Source organism: Salmo salar, chromosome 02 (genome assembly GCF_965601325.2).
Source record: "Salmo salar chromosome 02, fSalSal1, whole genome shotgun sequence".
NCBI classification, from domain to species: domain Eukaryota; kingdom Metazoa; phylum Chordata; class Actinopteri; order Salmoniformes; family Salmonidae; genus Salmo; species Salmo salar.
The window spans coordinates 17768553-17792941 of NC_138292.1; the positions used below are offsets into that span (position 1 = coordinate 17768553).

Genomic DNA, 24389 nt, shown 5'->3' on the forward strand with positions numbered 1-24389 from the left:
GCCCGCGGTTGAGCGGCCTTGACAGAAAGGGATTGCGCAAAAAGATAACTTCCCACAATAACAAACCAGCCTACGGTATAACCGAGTAAACTGACATTAAACCACATAGACACAGTCTTTGTTGAATCACACATTATTTTTTGCATAGTACAACTGTAATGCCTATGTTATAGGCTACAACATTTCTTGACCGAGGAGCACGAGAACAAACCTGAATAGCAGTTCATAATGTTTATGATTGGATCACTGAGACCGAATAATGTTCAATGATAGAATAGGCCCTTATTGAATAGGTCAAATATGATAAATAGCCTATAGTCTAGATAATTCCATGTAGCCCAGTCATTTATGCATAGTGAATACTGTTCACTGGAGTCCTCTGCTGGTAGATACCATATTTGCACGCGCACATATTAATATTTGTCGTTGACAGTATTAGAAAGAATAAAATAAAAACATTTACATTTAGCAGACGATCCAGAGCGATTTACAGTAGTGAGTGCATATTTTATTCCTTTTCTGTACTGGTCCAACGTGGGAAAAGAACCTACAACCCAATCGCCATGCTCTACCAATTAAGCTACAAAGGACAGTTTACATATCTACATAGGGTACAATCTACCGCCTACTTATTGTTTTTATTATGGTTTATGACAAATCATTGTAAGAATTGTAAACTCTGTTGCAGATAGGCTTAAAACACGTGTTTTTGCTTGGTCGATCGAGGTTAATATAATAATCATGTTATAATCATAAAATAATCTTGAAGGCATACTCTGGGTGCATGTTATCAGGGTCTTGTCTAGAAGGGATACAGGTTGTGAAATTTGACGTCAAAAGTATTTTATTTAAATTTTCGCTAATCCTAACTATTTTCATAACATTGACCTAGTTCTCATAACCTACTGCTCACGTTATGCTAAACCTACCACGAAAAAAAAGTTGTATCCCTTCTAGACAAAACCACCTTATCAGCGCAACACTGCACACCCTGTACTTCCGCTACACAAACACGTGGTAACTTTCCGTCCCGCCTTCTCACAGCTCATTGGCTTTCTGGATTCAGAGATTGCACTTTATTGCTATTGATTGGCTCGCCAGAGACGCCCAGTGTTTGAAGGGGATGTAGTTTGTCGGCTAATACATTACGAGGACGTATGCGACTTTAGGGTAAGCACTTGTCTGTTGATTACACGGGTTATCAAATACATGATTGTTGCTATCTATTGTCACAGCAGAGATACATTATGATCTGTAGAAAGGCTATCACGTTGCCATTAAACTAATGATCATGGTTACATACAAACTCATATGCGCGTTGCGCAGGGGGTAACTAGCTAACTGTTAGCATATGATGTCCAATCATAGGCCAAATGAAGATATCTTACGCAGGCCGTTTACCTCTGAAAACAGTTGCCATAGTTCGGTCTGCTTTAGGGATAGCAGCTGGATCTGGTGTGCTTAGTTCATTGACTTAATATGAACCAGAAAAATATGTGCGAGTGGGATGTCTCGCTTCCTTTTCCGTATCTGGTCCAATGCAATGGTTGTGGCTAGCTTGTTCCTCGCCGAATGACCGTGGCGCCCTTCACTTTTTTAAATTTATTTAACCTTTATTTAACTAGGCAAGTCAGTTAAGAACAAATTCTTATTTACCAAAAGGCCTCCTGTGGGGACGGGGACCTGAGATTTAAAAAATAAATACAATATAAATAAAGGACAAAACACATCACAACAACATAACAAGGCAGCAAAACATGACATCACAGCATGGTACAGTAGCAACACAACATGACAACAGCATGGTAGCAACAAAACATGGTAGAAGCACAAAAACATGGTACAAACATTGGGCAAAGTCAACAGCACAAAGGTCAAGAAGGTAGAGAGAACAATACGTCATACAAAGCAGCCACAACTGTCAGTAAGAGTGTCCATGATTGAGTCTTTGAATGAAGAGATTGAGATAAAACTGTCCAGTTTGAGTGTTTGTTGCAGCTCGTTCCAGTCACTAGCTGCAGCGAACTGAAAAGAGGAGCGACCCAGGGATGTGTGTGCTTTGGAGACCTTTAACAGAATGTGACTGGCAGAACAGGTGTTGAATCACATCTCTGCATGTCTGGCAGACATATCATTGTGGATGACGGATCACCACCTCAAGCTGAACCTCGGCAAGACGGAGCTGCTCTTCCTCCCGGGGAAGGACTGCCCGTTCCATGATCTCGCCATCACGGTTGACAACTCCATTGTGTCCTCCTTCCAGAGTGCTAAGAGCCTTGGCGTGACCCTGGACAACACCCTGTCGTTCTCCGCTAACATCAAGGCGGTGACCCGATCCTGTAGGTTCATGCTCTACAACATTCGCAGAGTACGACCCTGCCTCACACAGGAAGCGGCGCAGGTCCTAATCCAGGCACTTGTCATCTCCCGTCTGGATTACTGCAACTCGCTGTTGGCGGGGCTCCCTGCCTGTGCCATTAAACCCCTACAACTCATCCAGAACGCCGCAGCCCGTCTGGTGTTCAACCTTCCCAAGTTCTCTCACGTCACCCCACTCCTCCGCACACTCCACTGGCTTCCAGTTGAAGCTCACATCTGCTACAAGACCATGGTGCTTGCCTACGGACCTGTGAGGGGAACGGCACCTCCGTACCTTCAGGCTCTGATCAGTCCCTACACCCAAAGAAGGGCACTGCATTCATCCACCTCTGGCCTGCTTGCCTCCCTACCTCTGCGGAGGCACAGTTCCCGCTCAGCCCAGTCAAAACTGTTTGCTGCTCTGGCACCCCAATGGTGGAACAAGCTCCCTCACGACGCCAGGACAGCGGAGTCAATCACCACCTTCCGGAGACACCTGAAACCCCACCTCTTTAAGGAATACCTAGGATAGGATAAAGTAATCCTTCTAACCCCCCCCCCCCCCCCAAAAAAAAATATATAGATGTACTATTGTAAAGTGGTTGTTCCACTGGATATCATAAGGTGAATGCACCAATTTGTAAGTCGCTCTGGATAAGAGCGTCTGCTAAATGACGTAAATGTAAATGTTGTATGTGGAGAATGAGGGCTGCCACTCTAGATAGGCAGGTGGCTTATAACTACAGCAGACATGTATCTTGAACTTAGACAGCAACACATTTGCGCCACCATAACTCCAAGTTAATGCTTGGATTTCAAATAGAATAGATAGCTAACTGGACAATCATTTATGGTGAAATCCTGTGTATGTAACACTCCTTCCCTGGTCTACCCTCCCTGCCTTATGTAAATAAGATGACAAACTTATTGGTGTCCAATGACTACATTTTGATCTTGTTGGAACTAGTATGTACTGCTCAGTACCCATTCTCCCCATTCTTTCTCCTCTACTCCTCCATGTCCCTCTCCTTCCCTGCCTCCCTCTCTAGTTGGTTCTCTTCCCCCACTCTTTCTGTCTCAGGTCTGGATGCTGCAGGCTGTGTCCAGGCTGAGTAGAGCAGCGGTGCGCGTGAGGACAGTGGCCGCTCAGGTCCAGGTCACCACTGTAACCATGGCCCAGAATCACCAGAGCTGCGGTACCTCCTGTCAACAGAAGGGGGGTGCTGTCACAGCAGCCATCCTCATCATCGGGGACGAGATACTCAAGGTGATACTGGAGATGGGGGCTTGGTACTGAGTGGAATATGCCTGATCTCTGAAAACAACCTCCTCAAGTCCCTATCTCTTAGGAGTTAGCTAATCTAAAGGGTCTCTCTCCCTCCCTCTATCCCCCACTCTCTCTCAGGGTCACACGGTGGACACTAACAGTGCCTTCCTGTTGCGAGCGCTGAGGAAGCTGGGAGTGTGTGTCCAGCGTGTCACAGTAATCCCTGACCAGCAGGAGGTCATCTCGAAGGAGGTGGCCCTCCTGGCCCCACAGTACACACACCTGCTCACCTCTGGGGGAATAGGCCCCACCCACGATGACGTCACCTTCGAGAGCGTTGCCATGGCGTTCGAGGAGGAGCTGCATGCCCACCCGGAGCTGACCCGTTTGGTGGAGGAGTTCTTTGGGGTGGTGGATAGGGAGAGTGCAGCCATGAAGCTAGCCATGGTCCCCCGCTCGGCCAAGCTCAACTACGGCACTGACCCTCAGACTGGACAGCCACTACGCTACCCACTGGTCAGTGGCTGACTACTGTTAAACAAAAAATATGTTTAAGTATTTTTTTTCTCATTAGTCCACTGTTGATACAGTCCCTAAATGTTTTCAATGTTAGCAGTCAAGTCAAGGTATTGGACTTTCAAGAAGTAAAGCGTCACTTGCCACATCATCATTATGATGCAAAATGCATCATCTGATTCCTTTTACATGTAAGGGATAAACACCCACGTTCTGTACATTACCTTGGAAACAACGGACGGCAGAGCGGGATGAGGCGGAGAGACAACTAGCTACAGCAACACAGTCCTGACCTCTGCAGCCGAATAACAGCAAAGTTTATTTTGTTGCATTTGTTTAGTTTATCCCGTTTATACCACATTTGCCAAAGAAAATAATACTAAGCACACATTTACCGGTAGAATAAAAAAAAAAAAAGTTGATATTTTTACTTAAATAAGCAAATTCATACTCATATTTTGGTTGCTAAAGACTCGACCCAGTGGTTCGTTATGATTAGTTCGATATTTATGGACGTGACCCAGTCGTTTGTTCTTTGTCCTGTTGCCATGCTCGCTGCCAACATTCGTATCCCTTGCTTGCTAGCTAGCCAGCTAGCTATGGCTAACACAGTCACAAACTCTTCAGCAAGAATAACAGCAAATTAGATGTTTTCTATTGACATTCATTTGAATAAATCGATAACAATGAGCTGATAATGCCCGATTTTTGCCTGGTATAGCTAGAAAAGTTTGCCTTCTCGCCAGGACAGTCGACACTGTTCATTACGAGGAGATCACATTGCATATCAAACACTAGGCTAGAAGCTAGCTAAATAGTTTGTTGCTAGCAAGCCTGCCAATATGACAACCAAATGAAAAAAAAATACAATTTTATGAAAACAGCTGGTCAAACTAGAAATATGTAGCAGGATTTGACAGCATAGCACCACTTGTGTCATGACTGCAAAAGTAGGGACCAATGTTCCCTCAAAACATTTTTGGCACTCAGCAAATTTCAGGTCTGCTGAGCGCAAACTTGAATGTTGTGAAAATTCTGTGCAACTTCCAGCGCACATTTACTGAGGCTATACCTGCTTTAAGTTACAGTTTTCAGACAGTGGTCAAGTAGGCTACTGTGGCTATTTGATTATAATGTAGGGCTACCAGAGTGGCCTACCATCAAAAACAATGGAGAAAATGTATTCCATAATATTTGTACATGGAAATAGCTGTTCTATCGGTCAGCCTACAGTAGCAGCCGATGTGTGGTGCTCAATGTAGGCCTACATTCCATGAGACTTTTGAAAAAACATGCAGGGCTTGACATTAACCTGTTTATCCACTTGTCCTACAGACGAGGAGGTGACTGAAAATGTTGTTGCGTTGTTTGATGCAAGAAACCACTTTACAAAATAAAAAGCATTATTATTCCCATACCATTATTACAGAGAATCAGACAAATGCTATAATCTGCCTATTGGCTACTTATTCAACCCTGTCTCAAAATACAACACTGTCCCTTTTAAGACAAAAAAAGCTCTTTACCTGACTTGCATCTCAAAGATGGCTAGACATGTACACATTTTGTGCTCTTGTAGGAAGCAACCACTCCCCCATTGCTGACTACAAATGATCTAAAACTGGACTAATAACTCACTAACTAGCGCAGGATATGAACAAATGTGCACAAGTTGCTACATGCAGCTCACACTTTAATCTCAAAACAAGCTCATCTACTCACGACTGCGTATGCTGTAAACAGTCCAGTTCAAAGTGAATGGCACAGATCCATATATGGAAAACAAAAAGGATAACGCCGCACACTGCTGCTCATGCTCCCAGGTGATTTTATTTATAACGTTTCGACCCTTAAGTCTTCATCGGGCATCCATATCCCAGGTGGGGGTGGAGGGACCATTATTTATTTATTTATTTATTTATTTATTTATATATATATATATATATATATATATATCTCAGCAAAAAAAGAAACGTCCTCTCGCTGTCAACTGTGTTTACTTTCAGCAAACTTAACGTGTAAATATTTGTTTGAACATAAGATTCAACAACTGAGACATAAACTGAACAAGTTCCACTGACATGCGACTAACAGAAATGGAATAATGTGTCCCTGAACAAAGGGGGGGTCAAAATCAAAAGTAACAGTCAGTATCTGGTGTGGCCACCAGCTGCATTAAGTACTGCAGTGCATCTCCTCCTCATGGACTGCACCAGATTTGCCAGTTCTTGCTGTGAGATGTTACCCCACTCTTCCACCAATGCACCTGCAAGTTCCTGGACATGTCTGGGGGGAATAGCTCTAGCCCTCACCCTCCGATCCAACAGGTCCCAGACGTGCTCAATGGGATTGAGATCCGGGCTCTTCGCTGGCCATGGCAGAACACTGACATTCCTGTCTTCCAGGAAATCATGCACAGAACGAGCAGTATGGCTGGAGGGTCATGTTAGGATGAGCCTGCAGGAAGGGTACCACATGAGGGAGAAGGATGTCTTCCCTGTAACGCACAGCGTTGAGATTGCCTGCAATGATCACAAGCTCAGTCTGATGATGCTGTGAGACACACCGCCCCAGACCATGACGGACCCTCCACCTCCAAATCGCTCCAGAGTACAGGCCTCAGTGTAACGCTAATTTCTTCAACAATAAACGTGAATCCGACCATCACCCCTGGTGAGACAAAACCGCAACTCGTCAGTGAAGAGCACTTTTTCCAGTCCTGTCTGGTCCAGCGACGGTGGGTTTGTGCCCATAGGCGACGTTGTTGCCGGTGATGTCTGGTGAGGACCTGCCTACAAGCCCTCAGTCCAGCCTATTGCGGACAGTCTGAGCACTGATGGAGGGATTGTGCGTTCCTGGTGTAACTCGGGCAGTTGTTGTTGCCATCCTGTACCTGTCCCGCAGGTGTGATGTTTGGATGTACCGATCCTGTGCAGGTGTTGTTACACGTGGTCTGCCACTGCGAGGACGATCAGCTGTCCGTCCTGTCTCCCTGTAGCGCTGTCTTAGGCGTCTCACAGTACGGACATTGCAATGTATTGCCCTGGCCACATCTGCAGTCATCATGCCTCCTTGCAGCATGCCTAAGGCATGTTCACGCAGATGAGCAGGGACCCTGGGCATCTTTCTTTTGGTGTTTTTCAGAGTCAGTAGAAAGGCCTCTTTAGTTTTCATAACTGTGACCTTAATTGCCTACCGTCTGTAAGCTGTTAGTGTCTTAACGACCGTTCCACCGGTGCATGTTCATTAATTATGGTTAATTGAACAAGCATGGGAAACGGTGTTTAAACCATTTACAATGAAGATCTGTTTTTTTTTATTTTTTTAAATTTAACCAGGTAGGCCAGTTGAGTAAAACTTCTGTTACAACTGCGACCTGGCCAAGATGCAAAGCAAAGCTGTGCGACAAAAACAACAACCGAGTTACACACAAACAAACGTACAGTCAATAACACAATGTAGAAGAGTAGGGAGGAAAGGCAATAAATAGGCTATAGAGGCAAAATAATTACAATTTAGTATTAACACTGGCGTGATAGATGTGCAGATGATGATGTGCAAGTAGAGATACGGGGTGCAAGAGGATAAGTAACAATATGGGGATGAGGTAGTTAGGTGTGCTATTTACAGATTGGCAGGTACAGTGATCGGTAAGCTGCTCTGACAGCTGATGCTTAAAGTTAGAGAGGGAGATATAAGACCCCAGCTTCAATGATTTTTGCAATTCGTTCCAGTCATTGGCAGCAGAAGGAAAAATATACCTGCTGGAGCGTGTGCTACGGGTGGGTGTTGCTATAGTGAGCACAGATAAGGCGGGGCTTTACCTAGCAAAGACCTGGAGCTAGTGGTTTGGTGACGAATATGTAGTGAGGGCCAGCCAACGAGAGCTTACAGGTTGCAGTGGTGGGTAGTATATGGGGCTTTGGTGACAAAACGGATGGCACTGTGATAGACTACATCCAGTTTGTTGAGTAGAGTGTTGGAGGCTATTTTGTAAATGACATCGCCGAAGTTGAGGATCGGTTGGATGGTCAGTTTTACGAGGGTATGTTTGGCAGAGTGAGTGAAGGAGGCTTTGTTGCGTAATAGGAAGCCGATTCTAGATTTATTTTTGGATTGGAGATGTTTAGTATGAGTCTGGAAGGAGAGTTGACAGTCTAACCAGACACCTAGGTATTTGTAGTTGTCCACATATTCTAAGTCAGAACCGTCCAGAGTAGTGATGCTAGTCGGGCGGGAGGGTGCGGGCAGCAATCGGTTGAAGAGCATGCACTTAGTTTTACTAGCATTTAAAAGCAGTTGTGGGCCACGGAAGGAGTTGTATGGGGTTGAAGCTCGTCTGGAGTTTTGTTAGCACAGTGTCCAAAGAAGGGCCAGATGTATACAGAATGGTGTCGTCTGCATAGAGGTGGATCAGAGAATCATCAGCAGCAAGAGCGACATCGTTGATATACAGAGAAAAGAGTCGGCCCGAGAATTGAACCCTGTGGCACCCCCAGAGACTGCCAGAGGTCCGGACAAAAGGCCCTCCGATTTGACACACGGAACTCTATCTGAGAAGTAGTTGGTGAGGCCGTCATTTGAGATAACAAGGTTGTTGAGTCTGTCGATAAGAATGTGATGATTGACAGTCAAAAGCCTTGGCAAGGTCGATGAAGACGGCTGCACAGTACTGTCTTTTATCGATGGTGGTTATGATATCGTTTAGGACCTTGAGCGTGGCTGAGGTGCACCCATGACCAGCTCAGAAACTATGAAGTTAATTCGTAAAAATCCAAATATCTTTGAAAGACAGGGTCCTGAAAAAGGGACGTTTCTTGTTTTTTGCTGAGTTGTGTGTGTGTGTATATGTATATATATGTGTGTGTGTGTGTGTGTGTGTGTGTGTATATATATTTCTCCCTGAACAAGGCAGTTAATCCACTGTTCCTAGGCCATCATTGAAAATAAGAATTTGTTCTTGACTGACTTGCCTAGTAAAATAAAATATATATGGGCAGTACTCAGTGACGTGACTTAGTGAAACAGTTTGGGAGCAGTGTGCAGCGTTTTTCATAAATTCACCTGCGAAAAGTACCTGGATGTGCGTATGTTCTTCAGATCCATATATGGCAACGGTCTATTTGCATATAGGCTACTGCTGCTCTGATTGGTTATGCCGCACCTGTGTGTAGAGTAAGGACTGAGTAGTGCATGTCAATGCAACATAATCCTTATTCGATGCGTTCTGCCTACCAAAAAAATCTCTTGCATAGTTGGTTTTAGATTCTAAGTATGTTGCATTGAAAGTGGCTAATATTGTGTTGATTCGATCACAATTCCCACAGTAAAGGGAAACAAATGTTCATAGTGTTAACTTTCTAGAGTTTTCCCCCCTTAGTTAAGTGAAATTCAATCTCATGCTTCTCTGTGTAGGCTGATATTTCTACTGCGTCGCGCCTGTGCACACGCACAGTTTAGAGGGAACATTGGTAGGGTCCAGAGAGATTCATGTTTATCACTCACCACGTTAGGTCACCAGAGCTCCAAAAAATGTCTGCAAAAACAAATCAATGCTAGCTAGCTACGTTTTATTTCCTTGTTGGACCTGCGTTTTACAATTTATCCAATTTCAGTTTGGGCAGTTGTTGGTATAACTTCCTGTTACAAGTACGGTCTGCATGTGTAGGTGCATATTGCGTCATGATTGCAAGGCATCCCGATGTCTTTTCCAACTGTCCAGTTATCTGGTTTTAATGTCCATTCTAGAATGCCCTTCTAGCCAATCAGAAATGAGTATTTTTCAACGCTGTAGTATAACATGATATCATGTAGAAAACATGAATGTTCTCCCTGATGGTCAGTGTCTGAAACCAGGTAAAATATATTTTAATGATAGGAGATATGAGTGTGTTGGAGCCACCGGCTTTCTTAAGAGTCTGGAGATGCTTGATGTCATGCTGGTCCTGGTTCTGACTCCGTCTCTGTCATTCCCAGGTGAGTGTGCGTAACGTCTACATCTTCCCTGGGATCCCGTCTCTGTTGGAGAGAGCCTTCAACGGTCTGGAGCACCTGTTCGCTGGCTCAGGGACCACCTTCCACACACGAGAGGTGAGGTGACCAACCGTCTGGCTCCACTACAATACAGTCGACAGGACGTTTTCAACATATAGACAAACGTCACTCCTGGTCCTGGAGACCCACAGGGTGTGCAGGCTTGTGTTCCATCTCAGAGACTAATCATCAAGACCTTGATGAGCTGAATCAGCTGTGTTTGTGCTGGAACAAAGCCTGCACAGGACCACTGCTGCAATGGATGCCTATTATAATGTTATGTATTCCCCCGTGTTGTGTTGTAGGTGTTTGTGGATGCAGACGAGGCGTTGATCGCCCCGGTGCTGACCCGCCTGCAGGCGGGCTGGGGGAAGAAGGTGGCTCTGGGCTCCTACCCTGACTGGCTCAGTAACTACCACCGGGTCAGGCTGGTGCTGGATTCAGACAGCTCTGAGGAGGTGGAGAAGGCCCGGGCTCAGCTGCTGGAGGGGATGCCCAAAGGCAGTGTGGTTCCCCTGGTCACGGACCCTGTGTCCATCGCTACTGAGGAGGTCTACACACTGGCCAACAGCGGTGTGTGTGTGTGAGAGCAAAAGAGGGAGGGAGGGACAGGTAGAGTACCCATAAAAAAATGAGTGACTACATTTCCCATGACCCCAACTGTCTGTATGAACTCCATCTCCCATAGGCACACCGCTGGGTGATAAAGTGGCAAACGCTCTGAAGACCGTAGAGACTGCTCTGGATCAGTATTCGGCAGGGGAGATCTGTGTGGGCTTCAATGGAGGCAAAGATTGCACTGCTCTACTACATCTATATTACGCTGCACTGAAACGGTGAGAGAGAGAGAGGGCAAGAAAGACAGTTTTCTGTCTACACAGAATGAAGGAATGAGACGATATGTGACTTTTAACCCATATTTTGTGTTATCCTGTCTGAATTGATTGTTTACTGGGAAAATCTACCTCGTATTTATTCTCTCTTTCTCTCTTCCCCTCCCTCACAGGCGGTATCCGGAGGGTAAGGACAAGGTAAAGGCTCTCTACATTCGCATCGTCTCTCCCTTCCCAGAGATGGAGAGATTCCTCCAGGACACAATAAAGAGGTAAGCTATCGGTCTCTGTAGTTAGCGTTAGCATCGCTAGTCGTTTCCTCAATCCCTATATGTTAGCTATGTACTCTGTAGTTAGCGTTAGCATCGCTAGTCGTTTCCTCAATCCCTATATGTTAGCTATGTACTCTGTAGTTAGCGTTAGCATCACTAGGTCGTTTCCTCAATCCCTCTGTGTTAGCTATGTACTTTTTTTCTGTCCCCAACAAGTCTGTATGGTTGGAGCTTGATCTGCATTGCATCTTTGAGTTTGAGCAAAACTCTGATAATAAAATGTATTACAGTATTATTATACTGAGACTTTGGCTCACTATTTAGCAGAGCTCTATCCTGTCTCCCATAGGTATGACCTAGAGATTTTCTCAGTGGAGGGCAGTATTCGGCAGGCATTGAGTGAGGTACAGGAGAGGAGGCCGGAGCTGAGAGCTGTGTGTATGGGCACCAGGATGAGTGACCCCTACTCACACACACTCACACCCATGTGTCTCACTGACCCTGGATGGCCGGACTACATGAGGGTCAACCCCCTGCTGGTGAGACTTGATGCTTGCAATGTTCCCTTTCTGAGGGTGTGTGTGATATACTTCTAATGCTCTCTCTTCCTCCCTCCTCGCTCCTTCCCTCTCTCTCTCTTGTCTCCCCCCTCTTTCTTGGTTTCTCTCCCTCCCACTCTCACTCGCTCTCTCTCCATCAGGACTGGACGTATCATGATATCTGGTCATTCCTGAGGACTCTATATGTGCCCTACTGTATTCTATATGATAAAGGGTAAGAAGACATACATACCTCTTAATCAAGCATGTCCTCTGTTTCCTCTCACTGTCTACTCCCCCGTCCTAGTCTCTGACGGAGTCCTCTGTCCGTCTCCTGACAGGTACACCTCATTGGGCAGCATGGACAACACTTGCCGAAACCCTGCACTCCAAGTGGTGGATGGGAGGGGCGTGAGCCGCTATAGACCTGCCCACCACTTGGAGAATGAGGAAATGGAGCGCGACTCACGTGAATGATGTCACTTCCTTGTTTGTAACGTCATGTCCTGATCTTTTATCCGCCCCTCCTGATTGGGGCTCCAGGTAAGAGATGCTTGTAGGGACAGACCTAGGATCAGCATATCCTCCTCAAATCCCAACCTTAACCAACAGACAAAACTGAACATACAGGCAACTTCTGAAGAGAGGAGGGGAGGAAGGAAGAGGAGAGTGAAAGAAAGAGGGAACAGATTGAGGAAAGTGGAACAGACAAAGAACCAGAGACTGATCGCAGAATGAGTGAATTTTGAAGGAAAACTCTGTTTCTGAGTGGAAAATGTGTGTCTGAGTGGCTTAGAATCTAATGATATGGATTTACATGGTTTGCAATAAAATATCAATCTGTCACAAGTTTACTTATTGATTAATTATTGGCAAGAGATTGTGAAGGTGCTGATGAGAGAGGGGGGAGGGAGAGTAATTATTCTGTTGTACATTTTAACAATATTCCTCTGTTCACGATTTTACACTACAAGCTACGTCTTTTAATCTATGCTGAGCGCACAAAACATAAGAAACACCTTCCTAATATTGAGTTGCACCCCCCTTTTCCCTCAGAACAGCCTCAATTTGTTGGGGCATGGACTATACAAGGTGTTAAGCGTTCCACAGGGATGCTGGCCATGTTGACTTCAGTGGTTCCCACAGTTGTGTTAAGTTGGCTGGATGTCCTTTGGGTAGTGGACCATTCTTGATACACAGGAAACTGTTGTGTGAAAAACCCAGCAACGTTGCAGTTCTTAACACTCAAACCAGGGAGCCTGGCACTTACTACCATACCCCGTTCAAAGGCACTTCAATATTTACTCTTGCCCATTCACCCTTTGAATGCGCACATACAAAATCTGTCTCAAGGCTTAAAAATCCTTCTTTAACCTGTCTCCTCCCCTTCATCTAAACTGATTGAAGTGGATTTAACATGTGACATCAATAAGGGATCATAGCTTTCACCTGGTCAATCCATGTCATGGAAAGAGCAGGTGTTCTTAATGTTTTGGACACTCAGTGTATATTATAGCATATTTGTATACTGCAGTGGAGGCACGTGGGAGATGCTATAGGACGGGTTCATTGTAATGGCTGGAATGAAATAAATGGAACAGTATCAAACATATGGAAACTACATTTTTGACCCATTACAATGAGCCGGTCTTCCTATACCTCCTCCCACCAGCCTCCACTGATATATTGTATATACTGTGCATTATTTTGAGTGGGGTAGGAGAGGGAGTGCGAAAGAGACTAGGAACGATGAAGCGAGAGAAGGGAGGGAGAAAAGGTGAGTTATGAATGTGTTGGAGGCTCACCAGCAGGTCTGGCTGCTCCTCTGAGAATGTTTTTACATTTCAATCATTTGGTAGACGCTCTAATCCAGAGCGATTTACAATTAGTGCATTCATCTTAAGATAGCTAGGTGATACAACACATCACAATCGTATCGAGTACATTTTCCCTCAAAGGATCAGCAAAGTCAGTGCTAGTAGGAAAAGACAAGTGGATTTTTTTGGGCGTCGTGAGCGTTATTTAAGATACTCTTCAAAGAGGTCCGGTTTCATGATGCGAACTTCAACTGGAAGTCAGTGGAGTGTGCAGGGGAGCGGGGAGACATGGCAAAACTTAGGAAGGTTGAACACCAGGCGGGCTGCAGCATTCTGGATAAGTTGCAGGGCTTTGATGGCACAAACAGAGTTGCAGTAGTCTAGACGGGAGATGACAAGTGCCTGGATAAGGACCTGCACCGCTTTCTGTGTGAGGAAAGAGCATGAACCTGCAGGAGCAAGTCACTGCTTTGATGTTTGCCGAGGACAACAGGGTGTTGTCCAGGGTCACGCAAAGGTTCTCACCCTGGGAGGGGGACACCGTGGACGGAGAGGTCTTGGAGTGGGCAGGCCTTCCCTGGGAGGAGTAGCAGCTCTGTTTGTTGAGCTTGAGGTGGTGGGATCACATCCAAGCTGAGATGTCTGTCAGGCACACAGAGATGCGTGTCGCCACCTGAGTGTCAGAAGGGGGGAAGGAGAAGAGTAGTTGAGCAATGAAAGGAGAGCCCATGTGAGGATATGACGGAGCCGAGTGACTTGGTAGAAAGAGGAGAGGGGCTAGAACCGAGTCTAATGACTCACACAAACACTCTCTCTGGTGTGTATGCACACACAAACACTCTCTCTCTGGTGTCTAATGACTCACACAAACACTCTCTCTGGTGTGTATGCACACACAAACACTCTCTCTCTGGTGTCTAATGACTCACACAAACACTCTCTCTCTGGTGTCTAATGACTCACACAAACACTCTCTCTCTGGTGTCTAATGACTCACACAAACTCTCTCTCTCTGGTGTCTAATGACTCACACAAACACTCTCTCTCTGGTGTGTATGCACACACACAAACACTCTCTCTCTGGTGTCTAATGACTCACACACACTCTCTCTGGTGTGTACGCGCACACACACAAACACTCCTCTGGTGTGTACGCACACACACAAACTCTCACCCATATTTAATGAGACGACAAACTTTAGACTGAGATAACGTGTCCTATATTCGTGTCTGCATTGTGTGCTGATCTAGAGATACCTTATCTACACAGTAATACAGGTCATTACAGTAATACAGGTCATTACAACAGACTTTTTGTTGTCAACATTTACATGTATTTATTATGGTACTGGCCCAGGTGATTTGGTATACCAATAAAGAACACACAGGGCGGTCTCCCGAGTGGTGCAACGGTCTAAGGCACTGTATCGCCTTAAACCATTGAGGCGTCACAACAGCCCCGAGTTCGATCCCAGGCTGTGCCACAGCTGCCGTGACCGGGAGACGATGCGGCGGGCAATTGGCCCAGTGTCGTCCAGATTAGGGGAGGGTTTGGCTGGCTGGAATTTCCTTGTCCCATTGCGCTCTAGCAACTCCATGTGGCAGGCTGGGCGCCTGCAAGCTGACAACGATCGCCAGTTGGACGGTGTTTCCTCAGACACATTGGTGTGACTGTCTTCCGGGTTAAGCAAGCAGTGTGTTAAGAAGCAGTGCGGCTTGGCAGGGTTGTGTTTTGGAGGACACGTAACTCGACTTTTGCCACTCCCGTGTCCGTAGTGGAGTCGCAGCGATGGGTCAAGACTAACTATCAATTGGATATCAAGAAAAAGGGGTAAAATAAAAACACACAGGGCTCTATTTTATCAGATCCTCTTTAGCCGACATCCGCATAGCGCTTGTTTTGGCAGTGTCGGAGGTGGAACTGCATTAGGGTGGCAGGTAGCCTAGCAGTTAAAGCATTGGAACAGTCACTGAAAGGTTGTTGGTTCAAATCCCTGAGCCGACAGAAAAATCTGTCTGTGCCCTTGAGTAAAGCACTTTAACCTTAATTGCTCCTGTAAGTTGCTCTGGATAAGAGCATCAGCTAAATGACTAAAATGTAAATCCACAAGCAGCTCCTGGCATTATACCTAAAGTGAACATTGCCATTGGCTGCACAGAGCTGCATTAACAGAAATCCCATGCAGATTTGTTGGAACACTTGAGTGTGAGATGTAGGTTAATCTACACCTTGATTAGGATGATAGAAAACCTCTATTTAATGTAATGATTTTTCAATTTGAGCATGATTATTTCTATATAGCCTACACTTTCTAGTCCCGAACTTCTAACGTGAGCGGGACGGGGGTGTGGCTTCGTGACAATGACCGCAAGAGCAGCTGTTCACTGTTTTAACTGCTCCAACCCAGTTCCACCTCCAACACGCCAAAACATCAGCTATGTGGGTGTCTGCTATCATCTGATGTGATTTCATCCATATAGGCCTTAATATATAGTGTATGGTGCAATCTAAAACGGCATAGAATTAAAAAGGCCTACAGCTACTGCAAAGTAGTGTAATCTACATTCAATTCAAACCGGCAGGTATCTATGATACCTCAAAGACCTACCCATAGAGATCCTATTAAATTACAAGAGGGGCTATGTCATAAACCCTCAAAGTTCCAGAATATTGTCATATAATTATAATTAGGCCTAGAGTTTATATAGGTTTTATACACATTTTCTGTATATCTTCCAAAATATATGAAAACAGACCATAAATGTCTCAATGTTTGTTTTCTTGGAAAGCTGTGTGTGATAATATGATGCATTATCCATACTTGTTACATTTACAACTTGTCTAAGTTCTAGCATCAACGGATTTCAGCCAGTGTATGGCTGTGGATTGATTGCATTGTTTGTATGGAATGTTAATGAAATAATTGATGTAACTTTTATAGCGCTTTTACAGAAAATGTCAAAGTGCATAAAAAACTAAATAAGCAAACAACAAATTTAAATTTAGATGGTAGAGATGGAGATTGAATATTCCTTTGGCTTCGGATGAAAGGCTGGGAGTTAAGGCAGTTTGGATTGAAAGGCGGCAGTGTTGCTTCAGGTAAAAGGCTGGGAGATGAGGCAGTTTGGATTGGAAAGGCAGTGTAGCTTCAGGGAGGGGGCATCGATGGTAGAGCCAGAGAGAAACAGACAGTCTGACCAACAGGCCCAGAGTGCTTCATCAGTACACCACATCTGCTTCTCCAACAGTCAGTTCCTCCATAGGACCCACTCCTCCGTAGCTACTGCTCCTCCACTGCCCAACATGTAGCACCCACCTAGGTGATGCCACAGCTGCTGAAAAGTTTAACTTTTTTGGAATATTATTGGCATTTAATTAAAACAAATATTTGAATCATTCCACTTAAAATGGCTGGCTAGCTAGCTACTAAACATAACGTGCAGATAATCTTCAAATTCATTGTTTTACACCACCTTCACATCACACTGGCTGGATATGGTTGACCGACTCCCTGACCAAAATGGCTGACCTTTTATGGTGTCATAAGACCTTTTATGTCCATTCTGGTATTCTAATTCCTACTTATATGGAAATATCTGTGCCATTTAAGCAGAACATACAGAAGAAAGGTTTTAACTATGTCTCTCTCTCACAGAACAGTTGCTTCAGGATGGGACAGCATTCATTTTACAGTAGGTCTAAGATGCAGTTTCAGTGTCCAACCTCACGGGAGCGTTGTTCTCACGTTTTTCATTTAGCCCTTTGATTACAATAAATTACTCTTTCTGTTTTCAAGCGTGACTGAATCCCGGCGTATCGATTCCCCTCTCCCCGCCAGGAGATTAGTCGATGCTCCGGCAGCAGGGATCGATACAAGCCGATCTAATCAAGCGGGTCGCTTACGAGGCCTCCCCAGGCCTCACACAATGTTACACCATCAATTACCTTCTCTGCCCTCGCTCTGTCTCACTCCTGTCTCCCCCAACTTCACCGGTCTGGGTGTTATGGCGTGATTAGATCATTATTAATAAGAGAGACAATAAGATGAGATATTACAATTATAAAAGTAATGGTGTTAGATTGTGGGACTTGATAGGAGATTGTCTGGAATATGATGTAGGTATGTTTGGAGTGATTACTTTATATTGGTTAAGATGCTTGTCAATTACAAATGTAGTGTGTGTGTGTGTGTGTGTGTGTGTGTGTGTGTCTGTGGCAGGTGTTCAGTATGTAATTATTTCAGAGAAGCAGGTGTCCCCCTCTTTCACTTTCCCCCTCTTCCCCAAGATCTACCCCATACCCCCTCTCTCTATCTCATCCTCCATCACACTCCTCCATCCTCATATCCCTCCCTTTCTTCCGCTGACCCTTATTCCCTCTAGTCTTTAATGTTCAACTTTCAGAGTTTACCGTCTCATAAACAGGAGCTAGATGGTGCCAATCTTTCCCATTTGTCTGGGATGGAGCCAGCAGATTTCCCATAATGCATATTGCTGAATTTATTTACTCAACAGATGCCATGGAATACATTCACAGCTTGACTTTAGACCACTGTTGATGTCAAAAAGGTGTGAAGAATCTGACAGACTTTGATTTGGTAGAGAGCTATTGCCTTAATGTCCCCAGATATAAGTGTTCTTCACATAGTGTTCTATAGAAGAACGTCTCTAATCCAATTGCATGCTGGCTCTCTGTGTTAGAGGAGACGGCGGCAGCATGAGACAGCGATTCAGCTCCCCGTCCTGAGAGATGCTGAACACTCAGGATGAATGGATTCTCAGTTGTTAGAAATAATCTGGAGGGGGGAATCACGTGACCCTTGAACGAGATGGCCGCATGAACTAAGAGCTCCGCACAAGTAGTTTCCAATTCCTAATCTTACCTCCACTTCAAGTTTAAACTCCTTTAGCTTTAGTCAAAAAGTCATGGCGGCTACAAAAGGCGACATTACAGGGGACATTTTTACCCGGACTCGAGCACTAGCGGAGGAAAAAGCTTCCAATAAGCAGCTAGCTTCAGAAAAAGCTAGCGCCAGGAGCAAGAGGACCCGTCCCCCTCTGAGGCCCAACAAATGCCAACCTCACACTCTGTCGAAGACATCCTTTCTGAGCTGAGATCCCAACGTACAGAACTCAACATTAAATTAGATGCCATTAACTCTCAGCTCAGTGCGATAGGGGGCAAGGTGACAATCCTGGAAAATGCTTTGCCTGACATCAACAACAAGATAACCATCAACGTGGGGCGCCTGGACGAGGCAGAGGGACGAATCCTATCCATGGAAAACTTATTGACAGACGCCATGGAAACAATAGCATATGCTAAAAAGAAAATAGAGCATCTGGAAGAGAACAGAGGACATGGAAAACAGGGGGCGAGGGAATAATTGTGTTCTATTAAATCTGGGAGAAAAGGAAGAGGGAAACATGCCACTGATCTGCTACCTGCAAGACAAACTTCCTGAGTGGCTCCACCTGTCCACCGACAGGCCCATAGAACTCGAGAGACTGAGGTCCCCACCAGCAGCCAGACAACCACCGCGCCCAATCACCATACGTTTCCTGAGATGCACCGACAAGGAACGAGTCCTACAGGCGGTGAAAATCAACACCATTACGGTGGGAAACGCCAAACTCACTTTACACCAGGACCTGTTAGCTGGAATACGCCGAAAGTGCCGAGAGTTTGACGAGGTGAAGAAATACTCCATTGACCGAGGCATCTTTAGGGAATTCAAATACCCAAACTAGCTCAGGATTCTTCGCCAAGGAGCCCGGCGACACTTCGTAAGTTTTGAAGAGGAAAAACGTTTTTTGAAAGACAATCCTGGTCAATGAGAAATGGACCAATGACTAAATGTTATTACTAAAGGAGGTAAGACAACATATAGCCGACATCCAGAGACCCACCCGCCCCGCTAAATGTCATTATAGCCGTCTAATCTATATTTATATTCCTTTAGCTGAGAGGGATAGGCTCTATAGCCTAACCTAGGCCTACTAACGTTTCAGCCTACTTTTATTTCCCTCTTTTTTGTGCTATTATTACCTGTGTTTCCCTATGTCACTCTCTTACTAAAGAGATGGGACTGATAGATATCTGGAGAGAGACTAATAGCTCATCTATGGACTATACATACTACTCTAATGTCCATAACACCTACTCCCGTATAGATAACATTTTTATCCCAAAGAGTTTCATAAATTCAGCCACGTGTACAATCGGACCCATAGCACTTTCAGATCACGCCTTTGTCCACCTCCGCTTTGACCTCTGCAAAAACATTCCAAGGTCAAAGAGCTGGAAATTCAACACCTCCACGTTATCAAACGAAGCATTCCATACATTGGTAACTACATGGATAGACAACTACACACAAGACAACAAAGATTCTCCTGTTTCTCCGGCCACAATGTGGGACACTGCCAAAGCCACACGAAGAGGTCATCTAATTGCATATGCTTCCTCTAAGAAAAAAGCAATGGAAGCACACAGGCTAGATCTTGAGAGGGAGCTGGAACGCTGTGAAAAAGTACATAAACAATCCCCAGACAGCACCTCCTGGAGTCAACTTAACGTCTCTTGGGTAGGGGGCAGTATTTTCACGGCCGGATGAAAAACGTACCCAAATTAAATGGCCTAGTACTCGGGCCCAGGAGCTAGAATATGCATATTGTTAGATTTGGATAGAAAACACTCTGAAGTTTCTAAAACTGTTTGAATGATGTCTGTGAGTATAACAGAACTCATATGGCAGGAAAAAACCTGAGAAAAATCCAACCAGGAAGTGGGAAATCTGGTTCTTGTAGTCTTTTCAAGTCATTGCCTATCTAACACACAGTGACTTAGGGTTCATTTTGCACTTCCTAAGGCTTTCACTAGATGTCAACAGTCTTTAGAAAGTTGTTTGAGGCGTCTATGGTGAACAGAGAGCGAACAAAGGAAGTTGGAAGTTGTTCACTCAGGAAAGCACATGAGTTCATTGGCGCGCATTCACGTGAGGGGTAGCTGTGTTCCAAAACGTTTGTCAAGACATTGGAATCGTCCGATTGGAATATTATTGAAGTTCTAAGTTAAAAAGGCCCTAAAGATTGATGCTATACAACGTTTGACATGTTTTTTGACTTTTCGTCGTGACATTTTGGCCGCGCTTCCTACACTTGGAGTAGGAGGTATTTGGATATAAATTATGGACTTTATCGAACAAAACAACATTTATTGTGGACCTGGGATTCCTGGAAGTGCCTTCTGATGAAGATCATCAAAGGTAAGTGAATATTTCTAATGCTATTTATGATTTTAGATGACTCCAAAATGGCGGGTATCTGTATTGCTTGTCTTTTTCTGAGCGCAGTACTTAGATTATTGCAAAGTGTGCTTTCAAATCTTTTTTGAAATCTGTCACAGCGGTTGCATAAAGGAGATGTTCATCTATAATTCTTTGAATAACAGTTTAATATTTTATCAACGTTTTATGATGAGTATTTCTGTAAATTATAGTGCTGATTCACCGGCAGTATTGGAGGCAAAATATACTGCTCAAAAAAATAAAGGGAACACTTAAACAACACAATGTAACTCCAAGTCAATCACACTTCTGTGAAATCAAACTGTCCACTTAGGAAGCAACACTGATTGACAATAAATTTCACATGCTGTTGTGCAAATGGAATAGACAACAGGTGGAAATTATAGGCAACTAGCAAGACACCCCCAATAAAGGAGTGGTTCTGCAGGTGGTGACCACAGACCACTTCTCAGTTCCTATGCTTCCTGGCTGATGTTTTGGTCACTTTTGAATGCTGGCGGTGCTTTCACTCTAGTGGTAGCATGAGACGGAGTCTACAACCCACACAAGTGGCTCAGGTAGTGCAGCTCATCCAGGATGGCACATCAATGCGAGCTGTGGCAACAAGGTTTGCTATGTCTGTCAGCGTAGTGTCCAGAGCATGGAGGCGCTACCAGGAGACAGGCCAGTACATCAGGAGACGTGGAGGAGGCTGTAGGAGGGCAACAACCCAGCAGCAGGACCGCTACCTCCGCCTTTGTGCAAGGAGGAGCAGGAGGAGCACTGCTAGAGCCCTGCAAAATGACCTCCAGCAGGCCACAAATGTGCATGTGTCTGCTCAAACGGTCAGAAACAGACTCCATGAGGGTGGTATGAGGGCCCGACGTCCACAGGTGGGGGTTGTGCTTACAGCCCAACACCGTGCAGGACGTGTGGCATTTGCCAGAGAACACCAAGATTGGCAAATTCGCCACTGGCGCCCTGTGCTCTTCACAGATGAAAGCAGGTTCACACTGAGCACATGTGACAGACGTGACAGAGTCTGGAGACGCCGTGGAGAACGTTCTGCTGCCTGCAACATTCTCCAGCATGACCGGTTTGGCGGTGGGTCAGTCATGGTGTGGGGTGGCATTTCTTTGGGGGGCCGCACAGCCCTCCATGTGCTCGCCAGAGGTAGCCTGACTGCCATTAGGTACCGAGATGAGATCCTCAGACCCCTTGTGAGACCATATGCTGGTGCGGTTGGCCCTTGGTTCCTCCTAATGCTAGACCTCATGTGGCTGGAATGTCTCAGCAGTTCCTGCAAGAGGAAGGCATTGATGCTATGGACTGGCCCGCCCGTTCCCCAGACCTGAATCCAATTGAGCACATCTGGGACATCATGTCTCGCTCCATCCACCAACGCCACGTTGCACCACAGACTGTCCAGGAGTTGGAGCATGCCCAGGCGTTGTAGGGAGGTCATACAGGCACGTGGAGGCCACACACACTACTGAGCCTCATTTTGACTTGTTTTAAGGACATTACATCAAAGTTGGATCAGCCTGTAGTGTGGTTTTCCACTTTAATTTTGAGTGTGACTCCAAATCCAGACCTCCATGGGTTGATAAATTGGATTTCCATTGATTATTTTTGTGTGATTTTGTTGTCAGCACATTGAACTATGTAAAGAAAGAAGTATTTAATAAGATTATTTCATTCATTCAGATCTAGGATGTGTTATTTTAGTGTTCCCTTTATTTTTTTGAGCAGTGTATTTTCTGAACATCACGCGCCAATGTAAAATGCTGTTTTTGGATATAAATATCAACTTGATCGAACAAAAAATGCATGTATTGTGTAACATGATGTCCTAGGATTGTCATCTGATGAAGATCGTCTAAGGTTAGTGCATAATTTTAGCTGGTTTCTGGTTTTTGTGACAACTGTCCTTGCTAGGAAAATGGCTGTGTGGTTTTTCTTGTGTTGGAACTGTCCTAACATAATCTAACTTTATGCTTTCGCAGTAAAGCCTTTTTGAAATCGGACAATGTGGTTACATTAAGGAGACGTGCATCTTTAAAATGGTGTAAAATAGTCGTATGTTTGAGAACTTTGAATTATGACATTTTGTGGTTTTGAATTTGGCGCTCTGATTTTTCACTGGCTGTTGAATAGTGTGAACCGTGAGTGTGAACCGCTAGCGTTCCACCTCCCCAAGAGAGGTTAAAGCAGCCAAAGCCAAACTGAATTTGGACTATACTCGGGAGATAACTTTTTTCTCTTTTTTTTTCTTTACTAAACTGAAACCATGAGTATAGCAATAGGCCGAGTAGATTGCTTGCTTACCAATTTAAAAAAAGAGCAGTCAGAGCGTACAATCATGGCTAGGATGAGGTCACATATGACCCAAAAAAGCTAAATTTAACTTTTCATGATTTTTACTGCAAACTATATACCTCTGAGAGAGAACACACGGAGACAGAACTCTACTCCTTCCTAGAGGGATTCTCGCTACCTATACTATCAGAGACCGTCCGAGAAGATCTCAACTCCCCCTTCACTCCTGAGGAGATCCTGGAGGCAATTACCTCCATGCCACCTAATAAGTCCCCAGGCCCAGATGGATTCCCCAGAGTTCTACAAAGCTTTTTGGCCCCAGCTTAGCCCTATTTTCATGCCAATGCTGGATGATGCAAAAACGGGGTTCTCCCAGACTCAATGCACACAGCTCGCATTACAATGTTGCTCAAAAAAGACAAGGACACTCTACCCTGCTCGTCCTTCCGGCCCATAAGCTTGTTGGATTTCGACTACAAAAGAATTACCAAATTGCTCGCCAAAAGACTAAATAAACACTCTTCTTCCCAAAATAATAAAAGCGGACCAAACTGGATTTATTAGAGACAGATACTCTTCTGACAACGTTTGCCATCTTTTTGATATTATTGATCAAGTAAATGCACAGAAGACCCCTGTCCTGCTGGCTTCACTGGATGCTGAGAAGGTGTTCCACACATTTTTTACATTTTAGTCATTTAGCAGACGCTCTTATCCAGAGCGACTTACAGTAGTGAATGCATACATTTCATACAATTTCATACATTTTTTTTTTTGCTGGCCCCCCGTGGGAATCGAACCCACAACCCTGGCGTTGCAAACACCATGCTCTACCAACTGAGCTACAGGGAAGGCCACACCACTGTCCTGCTGGCTTCACTGGATGCTGAGAAGGTGTTCCACACCACTGTCCTGCTGGCTTCACTGGATGCTGAGAAGGCGTTCGACACCACTGTCCTGCTGGCTCACTGGATGCTGAGAAGGCGTTCGACAGGATGGAGTGGAGTTTTCTGTTCGCAGTCTTAGAAAAGTTCAATATGGGCCTAAACTTTATTAAATGGATTAAGTCCCTATACTCTCATCCAAATGCCATGGTGACTACTAACGGACTGAACTCTGACAGATTCCCTTTGGGACGGGGCACAA

General features: G+C 45.0%; 1 protein-coding gene across 1 annotated transcript; it reads left to right on the forward strand.

The window, feature by feature from the left end:
- The first annotated feature begins 1081 nt into the window (after positions 1 to 1081).
- LOC106575080 (bifunctional FAD diphosphatase/FAD synthase) lies at positions 1082 to 12672 on the forward strand. The gene is made up of 10 exons (XM_014151243.3): positions 1082 to 1170; positions 3408 to 3625; positions 3764 to 4141; positions 10118 to 10231; positions 10480 to 10747; positions 10863 to 11010; positions 11181 to 11279; positions 11629 to 11818; positions 11980 to 12053; positions 12160 to 12672. The coding sequence occupies exons 2-10, from the start codon at positions 3446 to 3448 to the stop codon at positions 12293 to 12295; spliced, it is 1587 nt and encodes a 528-aa protein (XP_014006718.1). The 5' UTR covers positions 1082 to 1170; positions 3408 to 3445; the 3' UTR covers positions 12296 to 12672.
- The last annotated feature ends 11717 nt before the right edge of the window (positions 12673 to 24389 follow it).

Bases quoted from the DNA above. Each gene is read 5' to 3' on its own strand.
- LOC106575080 (XM_014151243.3), top strand. From the start codon at position 3,446: ATGCTGCAGGCTGTGTCCAGGCTGAGTAGAGCAGCGGTGCGCGTGAGG. The intron at 4,142-10,117 runs GTCAGTGGCTGA...TGTCATTCCCAG, and splicing joins AGCCACTACGCTACCCACTG to GTGAGTGTGCGTAACGTCTA. The intron at 11,819-11,979 runs GTGAGACTTGAT...TCTCTCCATCAG, and splicing joins TGAGGGTCAACCCCCTGCTG to GACTGGACGTATCATGATAT.